This window comes from Mycteria americana, chromosome Z (genome assembly GCF_035582795.1).
Source record: "Mycteria americana isolate JAX WOST 10 ecotype Jacksonville Zoo and Gardens chromosome Z, USCA_MyAme_1.0, whole genome shotgun sequence".
Lineage (NCBI taxonomy): Eukaryota > Metazoa > Chordata > Aves > Ciconiiformes > Ciconiidae > Mycteria > Mycteria americana.
The window spans coordinates 38,584,389-38,606,443 of record NC_134396.1 but is presented as its reverse complement, the minus strand read 5'-3'; the positions used below and the strand labels follow the sequence as shown (position 1 = coordinate 38,606,443).

Below are 22,055 nucleotides of genomic sequence, written 5' to 3'. Positions count from 1 at the left end.
GGGCAGGAAGAATGTTTTGTTTTGTTTTGTTTTGTTTTTTAATTTAAATCTATTTATTTTTGTGGAAAGGTCTTTCATATTTCTGGCTGATTATGCTTTGTGACTTTGTGCCAAAACTTGTAAGCAGGGAGTGAAGGCTTTCTTCGTCGCCTCCTTTAAAATCAAGTGGGGGTAAAATGATGGTATGAAAGCAGAGGTCTTTGGCATCTGTAATTGCTTGTTACATCATATTGGCACCAGCCACAAGAGAGAGCTCTCAGTCTGTTTGATAACTGTTCTTAGAGACAGAACAGGGAGAGATTGAAAGATCCAGACCTCTTCCACACAGCTCCTTGTGGGTCACCATCCCATATACCTCTCTCTGACAGCACAGTTTGGGGAGAAAGGTTGATAGACCCAGAATAAAACAGTTTCACGGTTGCACCAAATCTAGGGCCTGTTGCATCTTCCTACTGAGTTGGCATAACTGCGATTTCAAAGGAAAGTGAAAAAGCTCTGTCTCATACCCCTGCTGATGCTGCATGCTGAGCTGCAATGCGGATCTGTTTTTGTTCAGCAGAGGCCTAGAAATAGGTACAAGCACAGTCACATTTGAAGTTGGTCACGGTTTATTGACTGATGTGGCCGCTGCGCTTCACGCTTTTTACAGAAATCAGAAAACAGATTCCTACAGTCTATACAAACTACCCTACTAACATCCTGTGTGTGTACCCTGCATGGAATAGAGCCTTTTCCAAATGCCTGCAATTCTGCTTGTTGAACGAGTTAAGATTAAGTGCTTGTCACCCATCCCTTTGAAAAGATGGACCAGTATGTAGGAAGCTTACAATAATGTTTTCAGCTGTCATCATGTGTTTTTTGGAAGGTATGCTTTCCAGGTTTTAATAACTTCAGACAAAAACTATCTGGAAAAAATCAAAAATTATCAGACACCAGAACATTACCTTTCTAGAGTTAGAGCCAGGACAGCATTATTAGAATTGTTCTCAACATAAAATATAAGCGAGTGTAGTATTTGTTTGCCTTGCTTTGTTAGAGTCATAACCATGCATCTCTCTTTCAGGTGGTTCAGCCAGAGACAAGGCATCCATCGAGTCCCAGGTTACAGTTGAATCCAGAGCCCAGCACGCAGCAGGCGTGGCGTCAGGGCAGACAACCCAAACGGGAAGCGAGGGAAGGGCTGCGACCACCTCCTTACCGCCCTCGCAGGGATGCTTTTGAAATTTCTACTGAAGGGCATTCAGGACCTAGCAATAGGGATCGCTTGGGCCACAGGGCTCGTTCTCATAACATGAGAAGCCCCGCGTTCGGCGCCGTGGGTGCCGCAGGACCAGCGTACTGCCAGCCTATCACTACTGTGACTGCCTCAGCTTCAGTGACTGTTGCTGTCCACCCTGCGGTGCACAGCCACAGCTCTCGGGGAGGGAGCTTTCCGTCCTACGAGGGATACCATGAAGCTGACCATGGGCCATTTGAGGACCCGCATGTGCCTTTCAATGTGCGGTGTGAAAGAAGAAATTCTAAAGTAGAAGTTATAGAACTGCAAGATGTTGAATGCGAGGAGAGGATACCTGGCAACACCTCACAGTAAGGTAGGTCCGTCTCCTGTAGCTGCAAGCTTTGCCTGTGCCAGGCAATGGTGTGATCAAAAGAAAGGGGAAAGATAAAATTTCTCTGAGGTACCTTTCCTTCAGGTAGGTTTACTTACTGTTCCCATATCATCTTAAATCTGCTGACTGTGAATGTAGTATATTTTGCGCTAGAAATCAGGTTGGATAAAATAGTACTTTGCAACACCGCGAAGTCATAGTGGATTCAGACATGAACTACTTCCAAGAGTCTTGCAAAGTGGGTAAGTACATCATACAATCCAAGTTTACCAGATGAGGAAAATGAAGCAGAGATGTTGTGTAATGTCTTCAAAGCTGTGCAACTGCATTTGCTGTTGATGCGTCCTGTCTTCTGACCCCTGAATCAGGCAGTTCTCAAACATCATACAGAGTGACATTGCCTAGGAGAGTGTAAAATTACCAGCTACTCTGAGTCATCCTCTCTTGAATAAAACTCCATGGAAGAATTTAAAGTCCATAGTGAGGACTGAGTCCCTCTGGAAGATGGGCTGAGTGAGAGGTGGGAAGGACCACCATGCCTAGTGCACTACTGCACAGCAGGGCGTCCTCTCCACTTTGGGGGGCATTTAGAGACCCACCCAGCGAACTCACAGGCTGGAGGAGTCCATGGGCCAGTCTCTCCCTTGCCAGGGGCAGCTGCAGTGGCTGTTGCAGATTTGCGTAGGGTAGAGCTGACCTAGCAGGCCATTTAGTGTGATCCTGTGAAACAATAGATACACCCAAGAACTTGTGAGACTTGATACCTAAGTCATTGTTTGTCTTTAGGCTAGCAAGAGAAGGTTACAGGAAACAGTGCTGTTTAGAACAGACAGGATATTCTAGCAGGTGTTTGGGGAAGAATAAAGCTGTTCATTTTCTTTTCCATTAATTTTATAGGGAATACTTTGAAGGGGAGAAACCAACTGAGTTTTTACCCTGAAAGCTTTTTGGGGCTTGTGCCCGAAAAACCATTTCTCACTATTTTAATAGTGTTTTTCTCTTTTAGGGGAAAGGAAGTGTAAAATAGTTACTTAGCTGTGGATCCCTGTTTTCTCTCTTTGCTTTTCAGAGCTTTTCAGTGACAATTTGACCAGAACAAGCCATTTATTTTGGTTGTAGAACTATTTTATATGTACGCACGCATGTGCGCGCACACACACATGTGGAGAGCTTTGATGGGAATTTTTTGATGACTCATAATGAAATCGCCATCTGATTTATAAAATGTCTCTCCAAACATCTCAAAGTGCAAATAGACATGAATGCCTTTAGCCTTGCAGTCTAGAAATACGGCAAGTAATAGTATCCTCAGAATAAGGAAATACTTGGGCTCAGCTTTTTCAAGCTGAACTGCATGGTAATATGAGATTCTTAACTGTGCGCAGTATTCAGTGTAGCATATTTCTCCTTGAAGTGTTCATTGGTTTTGACAGAATTTGTCACAGGTATCTAAAGCTGGAAACTCAGAAATTAAAGAATCCGCTTTTTTTTTAATTGGCATCAGTATTTCTTTACTGGGAAATTCATGACTAGATGAAAGCAGAGCCCATGTTTCTTGACTGCTAAGTGTAACCACAAGAATAATGAAATGAGTTTTGGATTAGCTTGATTTGTTTGTTTTTCTTGGACTTTAATGAATATTTGTTTTTCTTCTCTCTTTCTTTGTAAAGGGTAATAACTGAAGCAAAGAAGAGGCCAAAGAGGAAAACTGTATTTCCAGAACTGCTTGAAAAGAAGAACTGCTTGAAGTTGTAGAAAAGGACATGCTGCATCAGGACAACAGTTCACTGTTACTGTAACCTATTGTATTATTTTGTTAAATATTTCTTTAAGTATTTAAAAGATGTACACATATGTAATATACAAAAGAACAATGTAAAGTAGTATAATCTGGAGTCATTTGCCTCTGGGCAATAGAATGGGGACAATATTGTGTGCGCTTTGTACTTTTTGTACATTGATCTCTGCCACAACTAAGCTTAATCTAGTTCTAAATTTCAGCATAAGTTGCTGCTGCTTAAATATTGTATAATTTACTTGTATAATTCTATGCAAATATTGCTTATGTAATAGGATTTTTTTTAAAGGTACATGTCTGTTTAAAATATTTTAAATTTGCATATCACAACCCTGTGGTAGTATGAAATGTTACTGTTAACTTTCAAACACGCTATGCGTGATAATTTTTAAAATAAGCAGATATGAAGAAAAGCAAGTTAATCTGGGAGGCTTAAATAGATTTAGCTATGTGCAGGTTTTGTTTTGCTGTGTGTATCCACGTGTGCATCTGGAAGTGTGCATGCTTTTGTGTGTATGTTCCTGGTGTACTGTAGTTTCTCTTTTACTGTATGGTAAGACTTAGTGGGCTTATAAACCCACTGATGCTGATGTGAGTCTGGCTTTCCCTGTTAGTAGGCACTAGTGGAAACCATGTTGGTGTTTACCAACATATACCATAGACTGCCATCATCAAAGGCCCAACTAAAATAGAAGAGAAGACAGGGAATCGAGGTTCGGGGTTGTGGTTCAGTTTCCCACACTCTTGATGACTTGGTTTACGTGACTTTGGTCAAGTCACTTAACTGTCCCGTGCCTCAGTTTCTCATTCTGTAAAATGGGTATAATTACACTTACCTACCTCCCAGGAATGTTGTGAGGCTTAATTACTGTTTGTGTAGTGCTTTGATTTTTTTTTTTTTTTGCAAAAGGTGCCAGGTAAGTGCAAACACTATAACCATTATTTTTTCACTTCCAAAGGTGCTGGATATTGAGAGGTGCTGGTGGTTATAGAAATTCAATGAGCATATGCCTTATTTTGATATTGATACTCTTAACTATGAGTGGCATTAGAAGCTGGATAATTGAGTTGTTTGATAGTGAGCCACAGCTCAGCTGTGTCCTTACAGCATTGAAAGCAGTATCTTTGGTCACCTTATTTTCATGGCAGGAAGGAAGTTAATAGTAAGTGATAAAAATCAAATGGAAGGATAAAAAAAAAAAAATCTATTTTCACTTTTTAAATATAAATGGCTTTCTGATGGATCCAGGACTGTAATGACACATAAGGCCTGGGGTGTTCTTTTCTCTATTGTTTGTGTTTTCCCATGCTGCATTGGCACTTTTAATTAAAACAGCTAAACTGGGATCTCTTTGCGAAACTAATTTAGCTTTTTGTATTATTATTTTTAAACTAAAGGGGATAGCTGCAGGTGAAGGGTCTGAAAAAACACTACAATCTGTGTTCCAGTTGGAAACAACCCTAAGAAGGGAGAACCTTAATTTAAAGTAATAGGACAAAAGTTTTCATTGTCTCTGTCTTCCTCTTTCTTCATCTTTTTTCTGCCCTTCTCCAAGCTGTTTTTTAGAGCAGGTAGATGTTCAATTGTGTATTCAGAGCCAAACACACACAACCAATATTCAGTTTTTAAACACAGCAGTGGTGGGGCTTTTCTTTAAGTACGATGCCTGAACAGCAGCAGCCAATTCTTTGATGGGAAAGTGTTTTTCTGCAGTGGCTTCAGGGAGTCTGTCTTTGCCCACAGACCTTGCCAGCATAATGAATGGGGATAATTAGAATGCACAAATTTCCATGCCTTTTTTGCTCACTTGAAAACACTTTGATATGAGGCACTTGTTTACAGATCTCCAATGTGAACGCTCGAAGAGCAGGTGGCGAGAGCCTGGTGTCATTCCCGTGATACATAAGCTACTGTTTCAATGCACACTAAGGGTTAATGTCGCAACTGCCTACTGGTCCAGTTCACTGTCTAACATGAAAACTCTTAATGACAAAAAGACGAGGGGCCCCAATTTAGCACTAGCAGCGTAGTGACCTCAGATCATACAAACTCTGCGACAAAACTGTATGATACTAATTGGAAGCTACCTTCAACCGCCGAGCGTGTGCGCTCCCGTGTCAGAGGTCGGCAGGGCTCCCACTGACACCGCCGCCATGGCGGGCTGCCTCGCTCCCTCCTCTTCCTCGGGAGGAAGGGGGCCAGGGCGAGCTGCGGTGTCTCCCACCTGCCCTGCCCGAGTCCTCCTGCATGCTTGTGTGTGGGTGAGCTGCCTGCTGCTTCGTGCACAATGTAGACCTTCTTCTCTGATAGTCACATTGGCAAGGGGAGAACGCAGTGGCTGGCAACATTTATTGTGTTTCGGTTTTGTTTTTTAACTTTTTTAATCATGGGTGATATTTATATTTTTGTATCATAAGAATGTTTTCTTACAGTATTTGTCATGCCAGTTTATAACAAACAAGATGCAGGGATTTTATTTCTATTGGAAACACTATTACAGCTATGTTTTTACTGTTTAATGGATTTTTATTTGTATAGAGTGCTTACTAATGTTAAATAGGAAAGAGTATATAACATTTACATTAAGGACTCGTCGTAGCTTTTAGCGTAAGGAGTTAAAAGGAAAAAAAATATTCAAACTGGGTCTCATTGCCTGCCTGTTTTGGTAGGAGTGGGTTTGTGTCATTTCAGTTACAAAGATAAAATTATGCCATATAATTTATTTATATGAAAATTTATTTTTGTAGTGTACATAGTAGTCATCAAGCCTTTTGACAGAAGTATATTTTTAAAGAGTTTATATGTAATGATGATACCATTATGTTTTGGAACACTGCTGAGATATGATTACGGTGCACACTTTTCCTTGTAAAACCCCCTGGCGGAAAAGAAAGTGTTTAACAGTGTTAAGAGAGAAAGAGAGTGTGAATATTCATACAATTCTGAACTGTGTTTTAGTTACCATTTGTGATCTAGTGTGGTTCTCATTTTAAACTTTGAATGGAAATTGTACAAACTCTCTAAATATTAATGTTCAAACACTGATAGAAATTCTAACATGAATAAAAAAATATTATAACTTATTGGTTACGGATTTGGTTGTTTATAGAATGCTTCTTTATGTACTGCTGGTCAGCTGTGCAGGTACAGCCATGCAATCATTCTGATTTGGAGCATGAATTTGGGATGTTGCACTATTCGGGATGTTTGGGAGATTCAGATTTTCCCATTTTGGAGCAGGAGCCAACTCTAAAATCCTGTCTGAATTGTAACACACTGGCGCTTGTCTGCTGATTGTGTTGCCCTTGTTATGTCTTGGGGGATAGGTTTAGGACTGGATTATACCTTTCATTCTCACTCTGAATGAAGCATTTTGCGTAGACTTCGAACCCTTGGGTAACGCAGTTTATGTACAGGTTATTTCTGCTTAGAAGTGGGAGGAAATTCTTTGTCTTTTTCTGTCTCTGTGGTTGCTCCCTAATTTGGATTAGAGAAATAGCCTGTTTTTCCCACTTTGTGGAACAAGAAATAAATAAACATGGGGTTCTGAAAACCACAGTGCTCCATAAGAAGAGAGACTCTTGACAAAACTCCTTCTGGAAGTGTGCTAGCGACTGCAAGCCAGGGTGCGGGTCCCCGTGCCCCACGCAAGCGCTGCTTGGGAAGGAGGAGAGGCTACTGCGGGCAGCAGGGTGAAGGTTGTAAGGAGCAACATCTGGCTGAAGTCCCTGGCATCATAAACCTCAGTGTGGTTTGCCCTGTGCAAACATACTCTGCTGAGCATCCACCCAAGTGCCACAGAGCCAGCAATCCTTTACTTTATCCTATAACCCTTAGGTGATTTTTTCATGGGTCTTCTAAATTTCTCACAAACAAAAAGCCCAAACATATCTTGGGATAATTGATAGTTCAGCCTCTAGTTTTCATGGTCAGAGGAAATACAAATACAACTTTTTGGTTTATGTTTTCTGGAAGTTTAACCAGAAAAGAGAAAAATACAGTTAAAGGACTTGAACTGCAAAACTCCTACGCATGATTTTCTGCTACTCGAAACACTCCCCTTCAGATCCTCAGGACTAGCCAGACTGAGTCAGGTTGCGAACTTGGCCTTAGTGGGTCGCAGCCCGTGAGAACACTGGCCACTGAAGTCCTGCATTAGCTCAACTCACTGACTTTGCCTTTTGTGTCCCAGCCATTCATAGGAGCAACCCCATTCACAGGACTGGAGACCATATGAATAAGTCAATACATTCTGCCAGTCAGAACACAGGATTTTTCCTTAAAAATTCTATTTGGCATCAACAATAGCTATGTACCTTACATTACTTGTCATGTTTAGATTTCTTATAAATGGCTCTTCTTGCTGTCAGCCTTATTAACCCCAGGTAAGACCTTAATCAGATTTTTGCCAGAGATTGGCCATATTTATTCAGGCCTTAAGTAAACACGTGGCCAAATTTTTGTTGGCATAATACATGTATTTAACAGCTTCAGGAATGCTGCATGCTGCTAAACTGCAGCAGCACTGATGTATGAACAGGTGTTTCATTTTTGTTAACTTTCACTCCCAATGAGCATCTGAGACACCGACTGTTTATATCTGAAAACCACCGTTGCCAAATTGTAATTACTTTTAATGGCTGCTGCAAGTAATGAGAACAATTACTACTTCCCTACTCCATTTAATCATTCTTGTCCTTTTTGTTGCAGACATGTTGAACCTTACTGCAAAACAGGATGCATGCCAGGAAACTGCACTACCCAGCCTGAGTGGCTTAAAAAAATACATGCCCAGTTTAACTTTACACAGTTAATTGCAGCTAATTAAACACAAAAATGAAGCAGTACCGCTGCTTTGACAAAACAAGTTTAACATCTATCCTGGCATATTTGGTACTGCAGAAGCCATTCTGCCTCTGTGGATACAACGTAAGCAAAGGAAATCTCTTACCTCAGGTTTTTGGTTTTTTGGTTGTCTGCAGCGGCATCCAGGCTACTTACCACCCTACAACAGCTTTTCTTAGGAACACTTCCACCCTCATTTTAACAGCTGTAACTGCGCGTGTCACTAGTGTTTCTGCTGCCACGGCAGCTGTACCTGCTTGCCACTGATGGAGGGTAAGGCTGCAATGGAGAAAATTGTATCTCCCTTGGGTTAGTGAACGTGCTATAACTCAGCTTGCCCCAGGAAGCACCGAACAGAAGGCAGCATGCATTTTAATTTGTTTTGCTAATCAGACGTCCTCCCAGGCTCTTCTCCAGGCTTAACTCAAGCTGCCAGTTAGGAGTTGCTGGATCTTTGAGTCCGCTAATTTGAATTAGGACCTCACGTTCACGCGGTGGAGATGCACTTGTGCACAACTGAGCACAAAACCCCATGGCTTTTCTGTCTGGTCTTTCCATCCCTTGAGCTCAAACCTTTGCAGTGAGGCTGACTTTGCAGGTCCCCAGCTGCCTACAGACACCACAGCCTCCTGAAAGCTGCTGGGGAGCGAGGCTGTAAGCCGTGGCAGCCGGGAAGGGGAGGGTTGGAAGCTGGAGGTTGGAAAGTGCTTCCCGGGGAAGGGAGGGCTCTGCCTTGGTTGAAGAGGAAGGGCTGGGAAGCAGGGGCCAGGCTTCCTTCACGGGTGAGTGAATTAGGTGGGTTTCCCTGTCTCTTGAGGGGGAAAGACCACTGAAGTGTTCGAAAAGCGATTTACGGCAGAAGTGAGAGACCCTGGGTGCTCTGGAAGAGGGAGAGCTCCACCATCTGATTTAGGAGACCCAAAATGGTATTGCAAATGTATTTCAAAGCCTAGGTAAGACTGATCTTTCTGTTCCAGGTTGTGTCCAGTTTAGCAACCCTGGATTTTTTGTTCTGAAGTTTCCGCTGGGGAGTAGACTTGTAGGGAGAATGTCTGGCTAGCCTTTGAAAGGGAGGGAAAGGAATTAAACAAGAATTATCTGGTAACTAGAAAGGACGCAAAGGAAGAGTATTATTATGCTTCCTTTTTTCCAGTTTTTGTTACTTTGACAAAGGGAAATCTTTCCTCTTTCCCTCCCTTGTGACAGATGTTGTGTCTTGCCCAGAAGACAAGAGGCTGCACCTCTCTGGTCTGCCAGATCTTGGCAGGGCTTTTAAGTGGGGAGCTTCCTTTAGGAGAGCCTGTCACCACAGAGTGCTGCTCCTGCACTAAGGTGGCTTTATTGAAAGTATATGTGATTGCAAGTCACCAAACATGGGTGACAAATGGCCTTTGAGATGGCTGGATTTAAACTAATAATCTAGAGGTTAAAATGCCAATTTACCCTTTCCTAGTTACCAAACATACAACCCATCTGTAATTACAGTTTACCTCTCTGAGCTAAACAGGTTATTTCTTCTCATTAAACAAGGGACCAGATATTTTATTAGTTGTTAAGACTAATAAAGGTAAAAGATCTGAGTACCTTATTTCAGTAAGAATAACTGGGGTAAATAGGAAACTCACAACTTTCACTGCAAATAACTAGCATTTGCTGTAAGAGAATTCAAACCCTCTTTCCCTTTATTGCTTCCCTATTACGCAATCATTTTAAGTAGACCATTTATTTTAACTTAACAGCATTTACTTTGGTAGCCGATATAATATGCTTCTGTACCATTTTGCAACATTTTAGAAGACTAACAGGTTCAACTTTAAATCGTTGTAAAGACTAAGGGAGGGTGTTACTGGATGGCATCACACACCTTAGTGTAGCAGTTGTGCAAATAGATGACATCTAAAAGACAGCTAAAACTTTTCATTTTGGAGTTAGTAGTATAAAGCTTTCTGCCTGGCAACAGGGCAGGGGGAGGCTCTTTTCGTTCAGTTTTATCTTCTCAAAATTTGCAAAAAATTGTCAACAAAGTCCTTGTGAAACTAAATGAATGGAACAGAAGTATCCATGGCATGAGCTCTGTGAACGCCATGCACTTAGAGTTTCATTCAGTCTGGTCCATATTAAATCAAGTGAGGAAACAGAACTATAAATTAAGATGGGTTATTTTTAGCCCCTAAAAAACCTGCGTATGACTATAATTATTAAGCATATAACTGGTGAAAATACTAACCAATACATAAGCTGTGGTGTCCAACTCCTCTGTTTAAGTTACTTAACATTGCTCTATTTAGTTAATTTAACTTTTCACTCTGCATCTCTATGCTGTTGTCAGGCATTTCAGCATAATTTTGAGGAAAAGTGTACGTATGGGGACAAAAAGTGCTTTTAAGCCCATTGTGAAAGTGTTAATCTCATTCATAAATAGGTTTCCCAATTAATTAGATAGTACATGGATTTAAACCAATTTCAATGGATGTTCTCTAATGCAATAGACTGTAATGCTCCAAAGTAACCATTACAGTCCATTGAATCAGTAGCCCATGAACTAACCAGGATTTACACATTAGTTGGTTATGGTTCCTTAGGAACCCCACCATTGAAGAAGGATGTGAAGGTCCTTGAGCGCGTCCAGAGGAGGGCAACAAAGCGGGTGGAAGGGCTGGAAGGCATGTCCTGTGAGGAGCGGCTGAGGACCCTGGGCTTGTCTCGTTTGGAGAGAAGGAGGCTGAGGGGCGACCTCATTGCTCTGTACAGCTTCCTGAGGAGGGGAGGTGGAGAGGGAGGTGTTGATCTCTTGTCCCCAGGATCCAGCGACAGGACACGTGGGAATGGTTCAACGCTGCGCCAGGGGAGGTTTAGACTGGACTTTAGGAAGCATTTCTTTACTGAGAGGGTGGTCAAACACTGGAACAGGCTTCCTAGAGAGGTGGGTGATGCCCCAAGCCTGTCAGTGTCAGGGGACAATGCCCTTAATACCATGCTTTAACTTGGTCAGCCCTGAAGTGGTCAGGCAGTTGGACTAGACGATCATTATAGGTCCCTTCCAACTGAAATATTCTATTCTATTCTATTCTATTCTATTCTATTCTATTCTATTCTATTCTATTCTATTCTATTCTATTCTATTCAGAACATTTAAACATTTTGTTATTTAAATAAGCATACATGGAGCATGGAAATTCCTGCCAAATCTGATGGGAATAAGCCATGAGTCAGCAAGGGTATTTAAGCTAATATTGCTTTTAAACTGTCTTCAGTGGGATTGCTCATAGGTAAATCTGCATTTGTATTAATCTTTGCATGGTTTGGTCCATAGAGTGAACAGTGAAAAGTGTGGTGCTGGTTATGCTAGTCATACCCTTCCTTTAATCCACAGTATGTAACTTGGGCACAGCGAGTCATGCCTGTGAAGGTGTCCCTCTGCTGTCATCGACTACAAAAAGTATATGGACTTGTGACTGCAGGGGCTCCAGCTCATACTTGAACTAGATGCCCGTAGCTGAGGGTGAGAATCAAGTAAAAAAAAATCAGGGTTTTTTCCCCCCTCAGACTGTAAATCGTAATTTAGTCAATGGTACTGTGGGACTTCTTGAATGGATTCGCATACTTCAGGACCCATTTTGAGCTACATCTGAAACAGAAAGTTGCACAAAGGAAACCAAGAAGCTGAGGGTTTTGTTTGTGGAAGTGGTCTGTCTACACTCATCTGAGACATGCAGAAGAGCTATGCTGGAATATGTTTGTGAACCTTAATCCTAGGCCTCCAGGTCACTGCCATTACATCCAGTCTTTCATTATTGTGATATTTTATAACTGTGTTCTGTTTTCGCCATTCTGTATTAAATTATCACCTTTTTATTTTCCTTTTGTTTAAATCTTACAAGACTTTTTAAGTCAAGAAAATTGCTGTAACCTAAGTGCAATGACCTAGATCACACCCTTTACCTCTGTGGAACTGGATCTCTGCAGGGAAAATAGCTCTTTTTTTTTTTTCCCCATTGAAATATGATTTTACTCGCAACTACAACACTTCCTCTTCTCGTTGCCCTTCCTTTACCTTGCCTTCCCCCTTGCACATCCTCATGGGGATGTCAGCGTGGCATCCAGCATGGCTCATGGTTAGCTGGTGAATGCAGCTATGCCCAGAGATATCTGTGGTATCCAGTTTGAATGGAGCTGTTCCAAAAAGCCAATGAAAAGAGCTGGTGCAGAAGACAAGATCTCTTGTGGACCAGTAAGACAGTACAAAATTGGGGCTGGGCAGGCCTGAGGAATCCCAAAAAAGAAACCTCTCTAAGAAGCCTCTCAGTGTATGTTCCCTGGAAATGATTACCTGTGTTTCTTTTGCTTTGTTTTCTTTCTCTGCTTTGTGCATATGTTTCACAAATTGTTTTACGGTTCAGGTTTTGCATGAGTCTAATGGAGAGTTTTATATTTTTGAAAGCCAAGTCATTTATATCGGACATGTTTAGCAGAAAAAATACTACTACAGAAAACTCAAGATTCTCCTAACAAAAAGTGACATGGGCTCTGATCCTTTGAACATTTAAGTCCTTTGTTTCACAATCACAGTAAGTAGCTGGGACTATTCAAACCGGAAAAAATTAAGTAAGTACTAAAGTAGTTGCAGAAATGGGATGAGTGCTGCAACTGATAAAAATACATTTAAGAAAGCTTGAGTTTTACTACGAATGATGATGAGACTTGGTTCAGCTTGGCAACATGGGGCTTGGGTATTCTGCATGCAGTAGTACACACACACACGCCACGGTGCGTGTTTGCTTGCCTTCATAGAGGCAGGGTGAAGAGATGCTGAGACACAGAGAAGCAAAAAAGCCAGTGAGCCGTACAGTAGAAAGTGAAAGGAAACAGCAGAAAAAAGCAATGAGAGACAACTATACCCAAGCCCATGTGGGAGGACTCAGAAAAGTTTCTTTAAAAGGTGCATTTGAAGTTTGTGTAAAATGACTAGGGGTGTCATTCTGCTGGACAAGGGAGGCTTGGCTGTGCCTGGATGCGGAGCATAAGAGCCCAGTGTTCCTACTCATACGGGAGGTGATAACTTGCTTTGGGGGATATTTTTTATAATGTTGATGCTGGCTTTTTGAATGTTTTTCTATGCAATGTGTGTGTGTCTATGTGGGTGTGAGTGTGTATGATGGGAAACACGCGAGTGTGTAGTAAGAACTGTGGTTTCAGTGTGTGGAATTTGCTACTGGCAAGTTATTCTAGCACCGAGTCCAAGATAAATACCAGGTAGGCTTATATTTTTACATGTGCTTTTTTGTCCTGAAATGTTTTAAAAGTCTTCCAAAATGCAGGAAGTTGCACCTGGGGTTTCACAATTTTCTTGGGGCTGACGTTCCCGGTGCACATCGCTTCATTTTCTGTTTCTGCTTTGATTTTTGTTGTTTGGCAAACTCCTGAAGGGAAGCTTAGAAGAAGAGGCTCCAGACAAGTGTTTTTTCTTGGTCTGGGGGCTGGCTTCACTGACTCTTCCTAAGAAGTTTTCTTCTGCACTGTCCTACGGACTATGGGAGTCTCTAGATCTCCTTTCCACACTCCTGTTGTTTTGATTAATTTCTTCAGAGTACAAGTAGGGATTAAGCAGAATGGCAGGGTACTGACTTACTGGAAATGGTCTTGTTAGCTTCCTTAATGTACATGCAATAGAAGAAAAAGGCTTTGAATTGAAGACACTCCACTGTGTCATTTAAAATTATTTTCTCTGGCCTCAGAGTACCTTTCCCTTTAAGGTCTTCTTTGCATGGATACTTGGACTAACGCTTAATTTTTTCCCATTGAAATTGTGTGTCAGACCCAGAAGTGGGCTGTGGCCCAGCAGACACTTTTTTCCTGTTCCAGAGAACACACATCCCCCTAATAACCACCATATTATTCCTCACATGCCACCTAACGGGCTAAGTATGTGAAAAGGCCAAGACTCTGGAAGCCCTCGTGAAGCAGCATTGCAGTAGGGGTGTGTAGGAAGCCATCGCTTATGGGACAGCCGGGAGTCTGGCTGTCGTGCTGGCTTTTCCTGGCTTTTCTGTGGGATATCTTTTTTGTGATATATGCATCTTGGTGTGCGTTTTTCAGTCCCTGCACTCTGGTCAAAAAGAAACGAGAGAGCGAATGGACTTGGCTAGCCATGAAAGCCAGTAAGAGAGTGGCAGATGGGGAGAAAAGTGCCAGAAAGGGTATTGTCTGCGTCTGAATCGTGGACAGCAGCAGCAGTATTTCCTTGAACAGCCACGGGAGCTGGGGAAGAAAGCCCATCTTTGTGTTCAGGCAGTGACAAGGAAGATTTGGGAGGCATTGGGAAGCTGGAGATTTGGCTGGGGAAGGGTAAAAGGGGCTTGAGCCAGGAGAGGATGGGTTAGAAGGAGCAGGGGACTTCTGAGATGGGAGCATGGGCTGGTGGAGAGAGCAAGAAGCTGGGATCAGTTTGGAAAATGGGGACTTTTTCAATGAAAATTTACAGAAAAGTGCACGAAACCCACAGAGCTAGAGGAATAAATCCAGCTTCTGCACTTTAAAATACGAAAAACCTTAACATATTCATAGAACTTTGTGACAGACCAATGAAATACTGCACGAAACAGACAGAAAACAATGCAATTGTAATTAAAAGATAATATAATATCATCAAAATTGTTATCTTTTCATCACAAGAAATCAGCTCTTGTAAAATACTCACCAAATGCATGGAATAGTTATGATCTGTTCAGTCCAAATATTATATTTAAGAGTCCTACCTTACAATAATAAATACTACACAAGATTAGGACATTGTTTGGAGGCACCACCATCACAGGGGCAAGTAATGCACTTGCAGTTCATAGAACTGAGAGAAGGAGTCTTGTGTTGGAAAACTGGAGGCTATGTCCTCTTATAAATGTGCTTCAGTTGACACTTTGCCCATTTTGCTGTCATTTTTTTCATAATTCTCAATGACACAAAACCCCTCCAAATATAAGAGGGGCCATTGTTTTCCTAGATCCTTTTCTTTCAAAATTCTGCTACACTAAAGTCACCAACAGGGAAGAATGCATTTTATATTTTTTTCCTGTTTTGGGGACAAGCATGTTCTTTTTTCAAGATCCAATTCATAACTTTTAGCTTTTTTATAAAGAAGGACTTAAAAGGCAAATGGGATTTTGTGATAGGCTGTCAGTAAGAGTATAACCTTGCTAAGAATACCCACCTATTAATGACATTCTTTACCTTCAGAAATTCTGCTTGCATACATGCACATCTACAGTCAAAGAACACTTCTCACCGAGTTAGCATTTCGAACGTTTGTTTCTCTAAAGCTTTGAGAACAAAATACCACTTAAAAACAAGCGGGAAATAGCCACGATAGAAAGAAGTGACACCATGGAATTGTGACAAGTGGATAGGGAGTTCTGCCTTCCTACAAGTCCCTTCTGGCTTTGGTTTATCCTCTGGCCCTGCCTGGGATCATACAATTTTTATTTAGGCACCAAAATAGGTCACCAAATTTTCAGGAGTGCTGAGAACTCGGCTATGGTTTCTCTGTTGGATGCTGGCCCCTTTGTTCCACCCTACAGAGGTAGGAAAGAACTATCAAAGCTTTTTTCTCTTTTTTTTCTTGCTATACTTTGTTCCAAAGGAAGTGGGTTCTGGAAACATTCACCGTTGTAAATCATGGCTTAAATTCGATACTTGTTCATCTGTTTAACTGCTGCTCTGTGTTTTCAGACTCTCACCCAGTCCTGCATTGTCAGGAGAATAGAGGTAGCTGTATTGTCACTTGAAAATATATGAAAATCATAATGGATAGTAGTAATTTACATAAAATACTGATATTGAAGAGTTCTTTAATCTCTGTTTTAAAATTAAAAGTGGCTACACATCTTATTTATTGTGTGCCATGAATCCTTTCCCATTCTTTTATGATTATATCTTACAATAACTGATAAAATCTAACCCTTTCGTCCACCACAGACGCTCCATATCCCAGTGGGCCTTTGATCCAGTATGATCTTCTTAAATGGCACTGTAGGGTCAGAGCATTTTCTCCAGAGAGTTTTGAGCTGAAGTATATTTCATAATGAGGCCCTTTTATTAAGATTTGTTCTGCCACTCTAATGGAAAACATAGATTTGTGATCTGTCCCTTACAGGATATTAAACAAAAAACTATACTATCATTATTGGATTAGCTGCCTCAGTGCTTTCAGAGATTAACTCGTTATCATTACATTTTTCTAAATGGCTTATTCCTTGTTTAATACGAATGGATTTCGAGTGGTCCTGTGAGTAGAAAATCAATAATGGACCAGCATCTTTTAGACTAATAAAAAATGTGTGCCTCCCAGCTTCATACAATTAAACTTGATTTAAACTCTCTTCCATATCTTTATCAGGGTTTTAATTCTCTTGTGCTTTTCCATGGAAGGGAAGTTCCATGTTTAGTAGCACAGAAGGAGGCACTGAGAAAGGATTTTTCTGTAACTAGTTGAGATGAGATGAGCTGAAGTCAATGTGGAAAGCTGATAGCAGGATTTATGCTAATGCCAATTTAGATCATGTAGTCTGGTCAGGTATTTACTTCTTGAGCTTCATATGTGTTGCAAAACATGTTGCTGAAAAAGGGTGTTCACTGGGTCAGCAGAAACATAGCCACAAAACTGCTCCTCCTTCCCACACCCTCTGATAAAAATGGTATGTCTAGGTACATGCCCATTTAAGCAGTTTATTGTCATAGCCAGAGGAAAATGATGTACAGCACTCCAGAGCACATGAAATTTGAAGTTGCATGTCGTTTGCAAGCTGCTGAAAGAAGACATTGCCTCTATGAAATTTACAACTTTGTATGCTGCTATATGTAACAATTGATACACATTCAAGGAGTCTATGCAAAAGCACCTCTGTTAGGTTCTCTCTAATATATTTATGGTACATGAGATCAAATGAAGATGGATCTGAGGAAGACCCTGGGAATAAATAAAAGTATACCTGGAATCCTATTATAGAGGATGCGCTGCTTTCCCCATGAAATGCTGTGACTCCCAGACCTGTATACTGCCTTCATCTTTCTAGTAGGCGTGCATCCAAATTGTTATTCTGGGCATCATCGTTAGTACTTCTGGCATTGCAGTAAAACCTAGGAACTTTGGGCATAGATTATTTTAATCCTTTGTGGAATCTAACCACATTATCATGTGAGCATCTATCGTTTTGATTGGCTTGACTTCAGAATTGTGAACTGAATTCGGTGGGTGTTGCTTACTAGGGTCTGTGACTTCTGAAAGTTTCTGCAGTGGCTGTATCTCTTTTATCAAAATACAGACATTTGTGTTTGCTTCTGGTTTCCAGCATTCTGTTTTGGACCTCCGTATTGCTTATATACATTCACTTACGTTTTTCACTTGGATTTTTACTTGTGTTTGCGCCGATTTCCCCCTTCCGGCCACACAAAAAACTGAGACACTTGAGTTTGGCCCTCTAAACGGGTGTCAGGTAACGCAGAAATAATAAATGATAAGATGTAGTGCCGCAAGAAAGTTTCCGTTTATTTTGATGCAACCTATTCAGTTCAGGAAAAATGCACTTCCCACCCAGCTGAGTGACACCTAGCTATTGCTCACAAGGAAAGAAGTCTGCCTAAAACCTGATGACTATGAAGAAGTGTTAATTCTTGGAATACCCCAGTGAAAACAAAAATAATTTCAAAGTTTTTTTTTTCAACTATTTGTCTGCAGGAAGATAAGCTGCAGTTTAAAACCTAGAGGCATTTAAATCTTTTCCCAGTATACCTTCTGAACGTCTGATGTGGATTTCAGGATTGAAGCTATCCATTTGGTGAGAAATTTTTGTTCAGAGCAATGTGCAACATGTTGGACAATCAGATACTGCTAAACTCGGGTATATATCGAGGGTGCTAAATTGTGTTTTGGAATGGTGTTTTTATTATTAATTGTCTGGTTGAGAGACTTAAACCATTTGGTGCTTGGACAAACTGGAATCCTTTAAGTAAATAGTTTAGTCTTGGCATCCTTTCACTCTAACTGCTGCAACTTATCCAGTTAATGTTGGAGGGGTGGATGTTTCATCTCGAAAGCACATTTAGAAGGACAAAATTTGGTTTTATACACACTGTCTCTTACACTAAAAGCACAGATTTTCAAACAGTGTATAAAAGTCCATAATTCATGCCCAGCCACAGGCAGCATTTCCAACTATTTCAGCCTAAACTGGGAAAGCACCTTTTTTTGTTGGAGAAACCTGCATTTCTTAGAGTGCCTTGAATTCAGGTTGGGAGTCTGACTTCATGGATTGCATTCGGCTGGTGCTATCAGAAGTTGGTGGCTGAGACGACAAATTTACATTTGAACAGATAGTACAGTCATGGGATATAACCATACTCCTACATGCATAATAAAGTATTACAATAAAAAATACTTAAGCTTCAATCCTGCAAATGTTTACCAAGTGCTTAACTCTCAGAGGACTCTTAAGTCTGTAAAATTAAGCAGATGTGTAACTGTTTGCAGGATTTGTGCCTTAGGACTTGCTCTGTATCCTACCAAGCTCAATGGAGGTCAGGTTTGGGATATTCAGAAGCCTTAAGGTAACACATATGCATGTTGTTGAGGTGTTGAAACATTTCTGAAAGGAAAATAGAAGAAACCCATATGCCAGTGGAAATAATCTTAAAATAGGATGGAACAGCTACTGGGGTGTGTATGTGTGTATATGTGTATGGAAAGCAAGCAAACAGCTACAAGAGTATTTCAGCAGAACTGATACAAGATTTTGTAATGCAACAGGACATTGACAGGATTGCTGGAATCATCTTTTGCTCTACAGCTCTGAGTACCTTAAGAAAATAATTACTTTTGCTGCTGAAACATAGTTTGCCCAGCAGGATGACTGGCTTTAGAAACTTCCCCATTTACTGATAGTGATTCTAACAGTTGCTGAGAAGGGATGTGCTGATACTTACTTCATCTTATTAAAAGTGGTGAAGTCAAATCCCAAAGCCCTGCCACCTCCCCCTAAAAGTAATCACCCAGGGAATTAAATTCTGTTGAAATAAAAATCTGTCATTTGGCAAGAGCAGGACTGGTTTTATGCACCAATCAAGCTCAGACGCTTCAGGTAAGTCATCTAACTTTTAGCCTGAAAATCAGTAGTGAGATAAAAAACTCAGATATTATAGAATTGGCAGAGTGAGAGGCTTCAGCTTTATCCGTACCTAGGCTTATTTGTGTTATCACAGTACAAGCACATAAAACAGTAAAAAATAATGTTTTCTACTAAACTTCCAGAATTTCCTTTTTCCCCCAGCAGCAATAGCAATATTTCAATGACAATGTTTTTACTGTGTTTTGTTTTTGTTTTTTGTAATCAGAATATTACAAAAATATAAAGCCATGTGCGGATCGCTGTTCTGAAAGCTAACTGACCTATTAGACACATAAATTTCAAGATTTATTCAGTAGTTTGTAGAGCTTAAATCAATTCCTGTTTTATTCCAAACTGTGCCCATCTCCGCTTATGAGCAGGAATACTTCCACTGAATGCTCCTCTTCTGTTCCAGCAAATCGATTCCAAATGTATTTTCTTGAACTCTTCATTTGCTACTACACTGTCTCCCCAGAAGATGTTTAAGTGGAATTATTTATTATTTATAGGCTCTTGTTAAAGCCTATAAAATCCTGCCTGTGTTAAATTTTCATTTTGGCCTGTTGGCCAGCTGGTATTCTGAATGTGCAAACATACTAGATAATGAGGAGAAGAAGATGGAGTACTTACTTCTTGGTGAATATATGCACATTTCAGGGGTTTTGTTTCTTTGTTTGGTAGGCAAAAAATATCCCGTGTCTGCCAGCAGATCTGAAATAATAATCAGATGAACTGATCTGAAAGTTGTCACAGTGCTCTGCTTCCATTTTTCATAATAAGTATAATTAAAACTGTATGACTAGAATGCTGAGAGGTGACTCAAGTAATTGGCTGGTTAATGTTAAGAAGGTGTAAATTCTCCAGAAAAGCCCTGTGCATACCAACTGAAAATGCAACCCATGAAATAAATCCATCTGCCTACATTTGTTTTAACAGTAATACTGACCTTAGAGCAAAGTATTTCCAAAGGATTTTTAATGACCAGCTGGAGTTAATAGCCTCTGGCTGTACCTCAGGCTTTAAACTCTGCCTAGCCAGCCATTAATTCCTAGGAAATGCTCTGTTCCTTGATTGTTACTGCTTAACAGCATGACAACCTAGACTGTAAATAGCTGTTAGCAGAGAAAATATTATTATTGTTAAATGCACATACTACCTTCCTTCAGAAAAGACTCCAAAATATTTACAAGCCGAGGGTTCTGCAAAAAAGTAAGCAAAGATGATTTTTGCTGCTGGGAAAATAGCCTATTTCATAACAGACAGGGCTAAGAAGATGCATATTCTCAGTATGCCTCTGAGAAATAAGACACCCTTATGGTTGTCTCATTGCCCACTGCTGGTGTTTCTTGGCTATAGGCTAGAAAAGCATTAGCATTACCCTCTTCTAGCCCTGGCTGTTGGCCAAGACGATCTGAATTTTATGGACATTTACCAATCTTCTGGGGAAACATGTCAAAAGTCTGCAAATGTCTGCCACCAGAGCTCCACCATGCAAAAAAAACCCTATGCTTATATAAGTCATTTGTGGTTAAGTCTTATTGTATAGGTACAACATCTAAGGCAGCGTAGCCTTATCTGAGATGGCTGCATGCTGCAGGGGACTTAGGAGGAGAACATTTGATTACTGAAAGGGATGAGCCAGACAAAAGAAGTCTTGATTTCTGCCACGTCTTCAAGAACATCCACAGAGACATTAGTAACCAGAAGGGTGAAGAGACAGACCCAGTGACTAATAAACCAGAGGAATCAGGTGGCTGAAAGCCAGATTTTCTGGCTTACTCTGTGCCACCGATGTGCTCAAAGGGGGCACATTCAGGCCACCATTCAACCACAAGCGTTAGTGACGTGCTGAGGAAGTTAGCCCTGATGCTGAGAAACTGTGTAAGTTTGTGTTTAACAGCATGCACATCAGTTGCACTGATGCTTACCGCAATACTCTGCCTTACCTTAAGCACAGGACCAAGGGCTTTTGCCGGGCTATCAGCAAAGGCTGTACAGAACGTTTTGCTAGGCATGCAGATGCACTATACATAAACACAGTTTCTGGAGCCTGAAATGAATTCGTAACAAGCCACTGTTAAATCTGCCTGTTTTAAAATTGTGAATGAGAGGAGACTGATATTACAGCTTTGTAACAGTGCTAAAGATAACATGATAAATTACTTTTGACACATGTTGGTTAAGGAATTTTATCATGTAGATATGAACGAAAACTGGCGATGAGCATAAAGCTACTAGAGATTTCACAACCTCAAACAGTTGACAGAAAAAACAGCATTTTTCTGATAGAGAATATTTCACAGCAGTGATCTTTTTAACTGGCCTATTGTGACTTTTCTATATCTAACATGGTTAGAAGTTCTCTGAACAAGTACTAATAGATTTTACTGTAATTTTAAATAGACTGAAGCTAGCAAAAAGACATTTTAAAACCTTTTGTTCAGTCATTGCAGACTTTCTTAAAAGAACAGACCTCTTGTGTTTTGTCCCTGCTGTTTCTTAATTAGGCTTTCTTTATTCCATGACAAATGGGTATCACACCATTATCCAGTTAGAGACCAGTCTTCACATGTCTTTCCCATTAATGCACTGGCACAACTTGGAGCGGCATTTAATTGTGTTCCATTTTTTATTCCTCTCGGAGCTAC

The 22,055-nt window shown here is 40.7% G+C and overlaps 1 protein-coding gene across 4 annotated transcripts in view; it reads left to right on the top strand.

Annotated features, from left to right (window-relative positions):
* PTCH1 (patched 1) overlaps nucleotides 1-6,467 on the top strand; it is a 68,224-nt gene extending 61,757 nt beyond the window's left edge. For all 4 annotated transcript variants that reach the window (XM_075526483.1, XM_075526484.1, XM_075526482.1 and 1 more), the window contains 2 exons: nucleotides 1,064-1,592; nucleotides 3,281-6,467. In XM_075526483.1, coding sequence (XP_075382598.1) covers nucleotides 1,064-1,591 — 528 coding nt within the window. In that variant the 3' untranslated portion in view covers nucleotide 1,592; nucleotides 3,281-6,467. The remainder of the gene's footprint in view (nucleotides 1-1,063; nucleotides 1,593-3,280) is intronic.
* The last annotated feature ends 15,588 nt before the right edge of the window (nucleotides 6,468-22,055 follow it).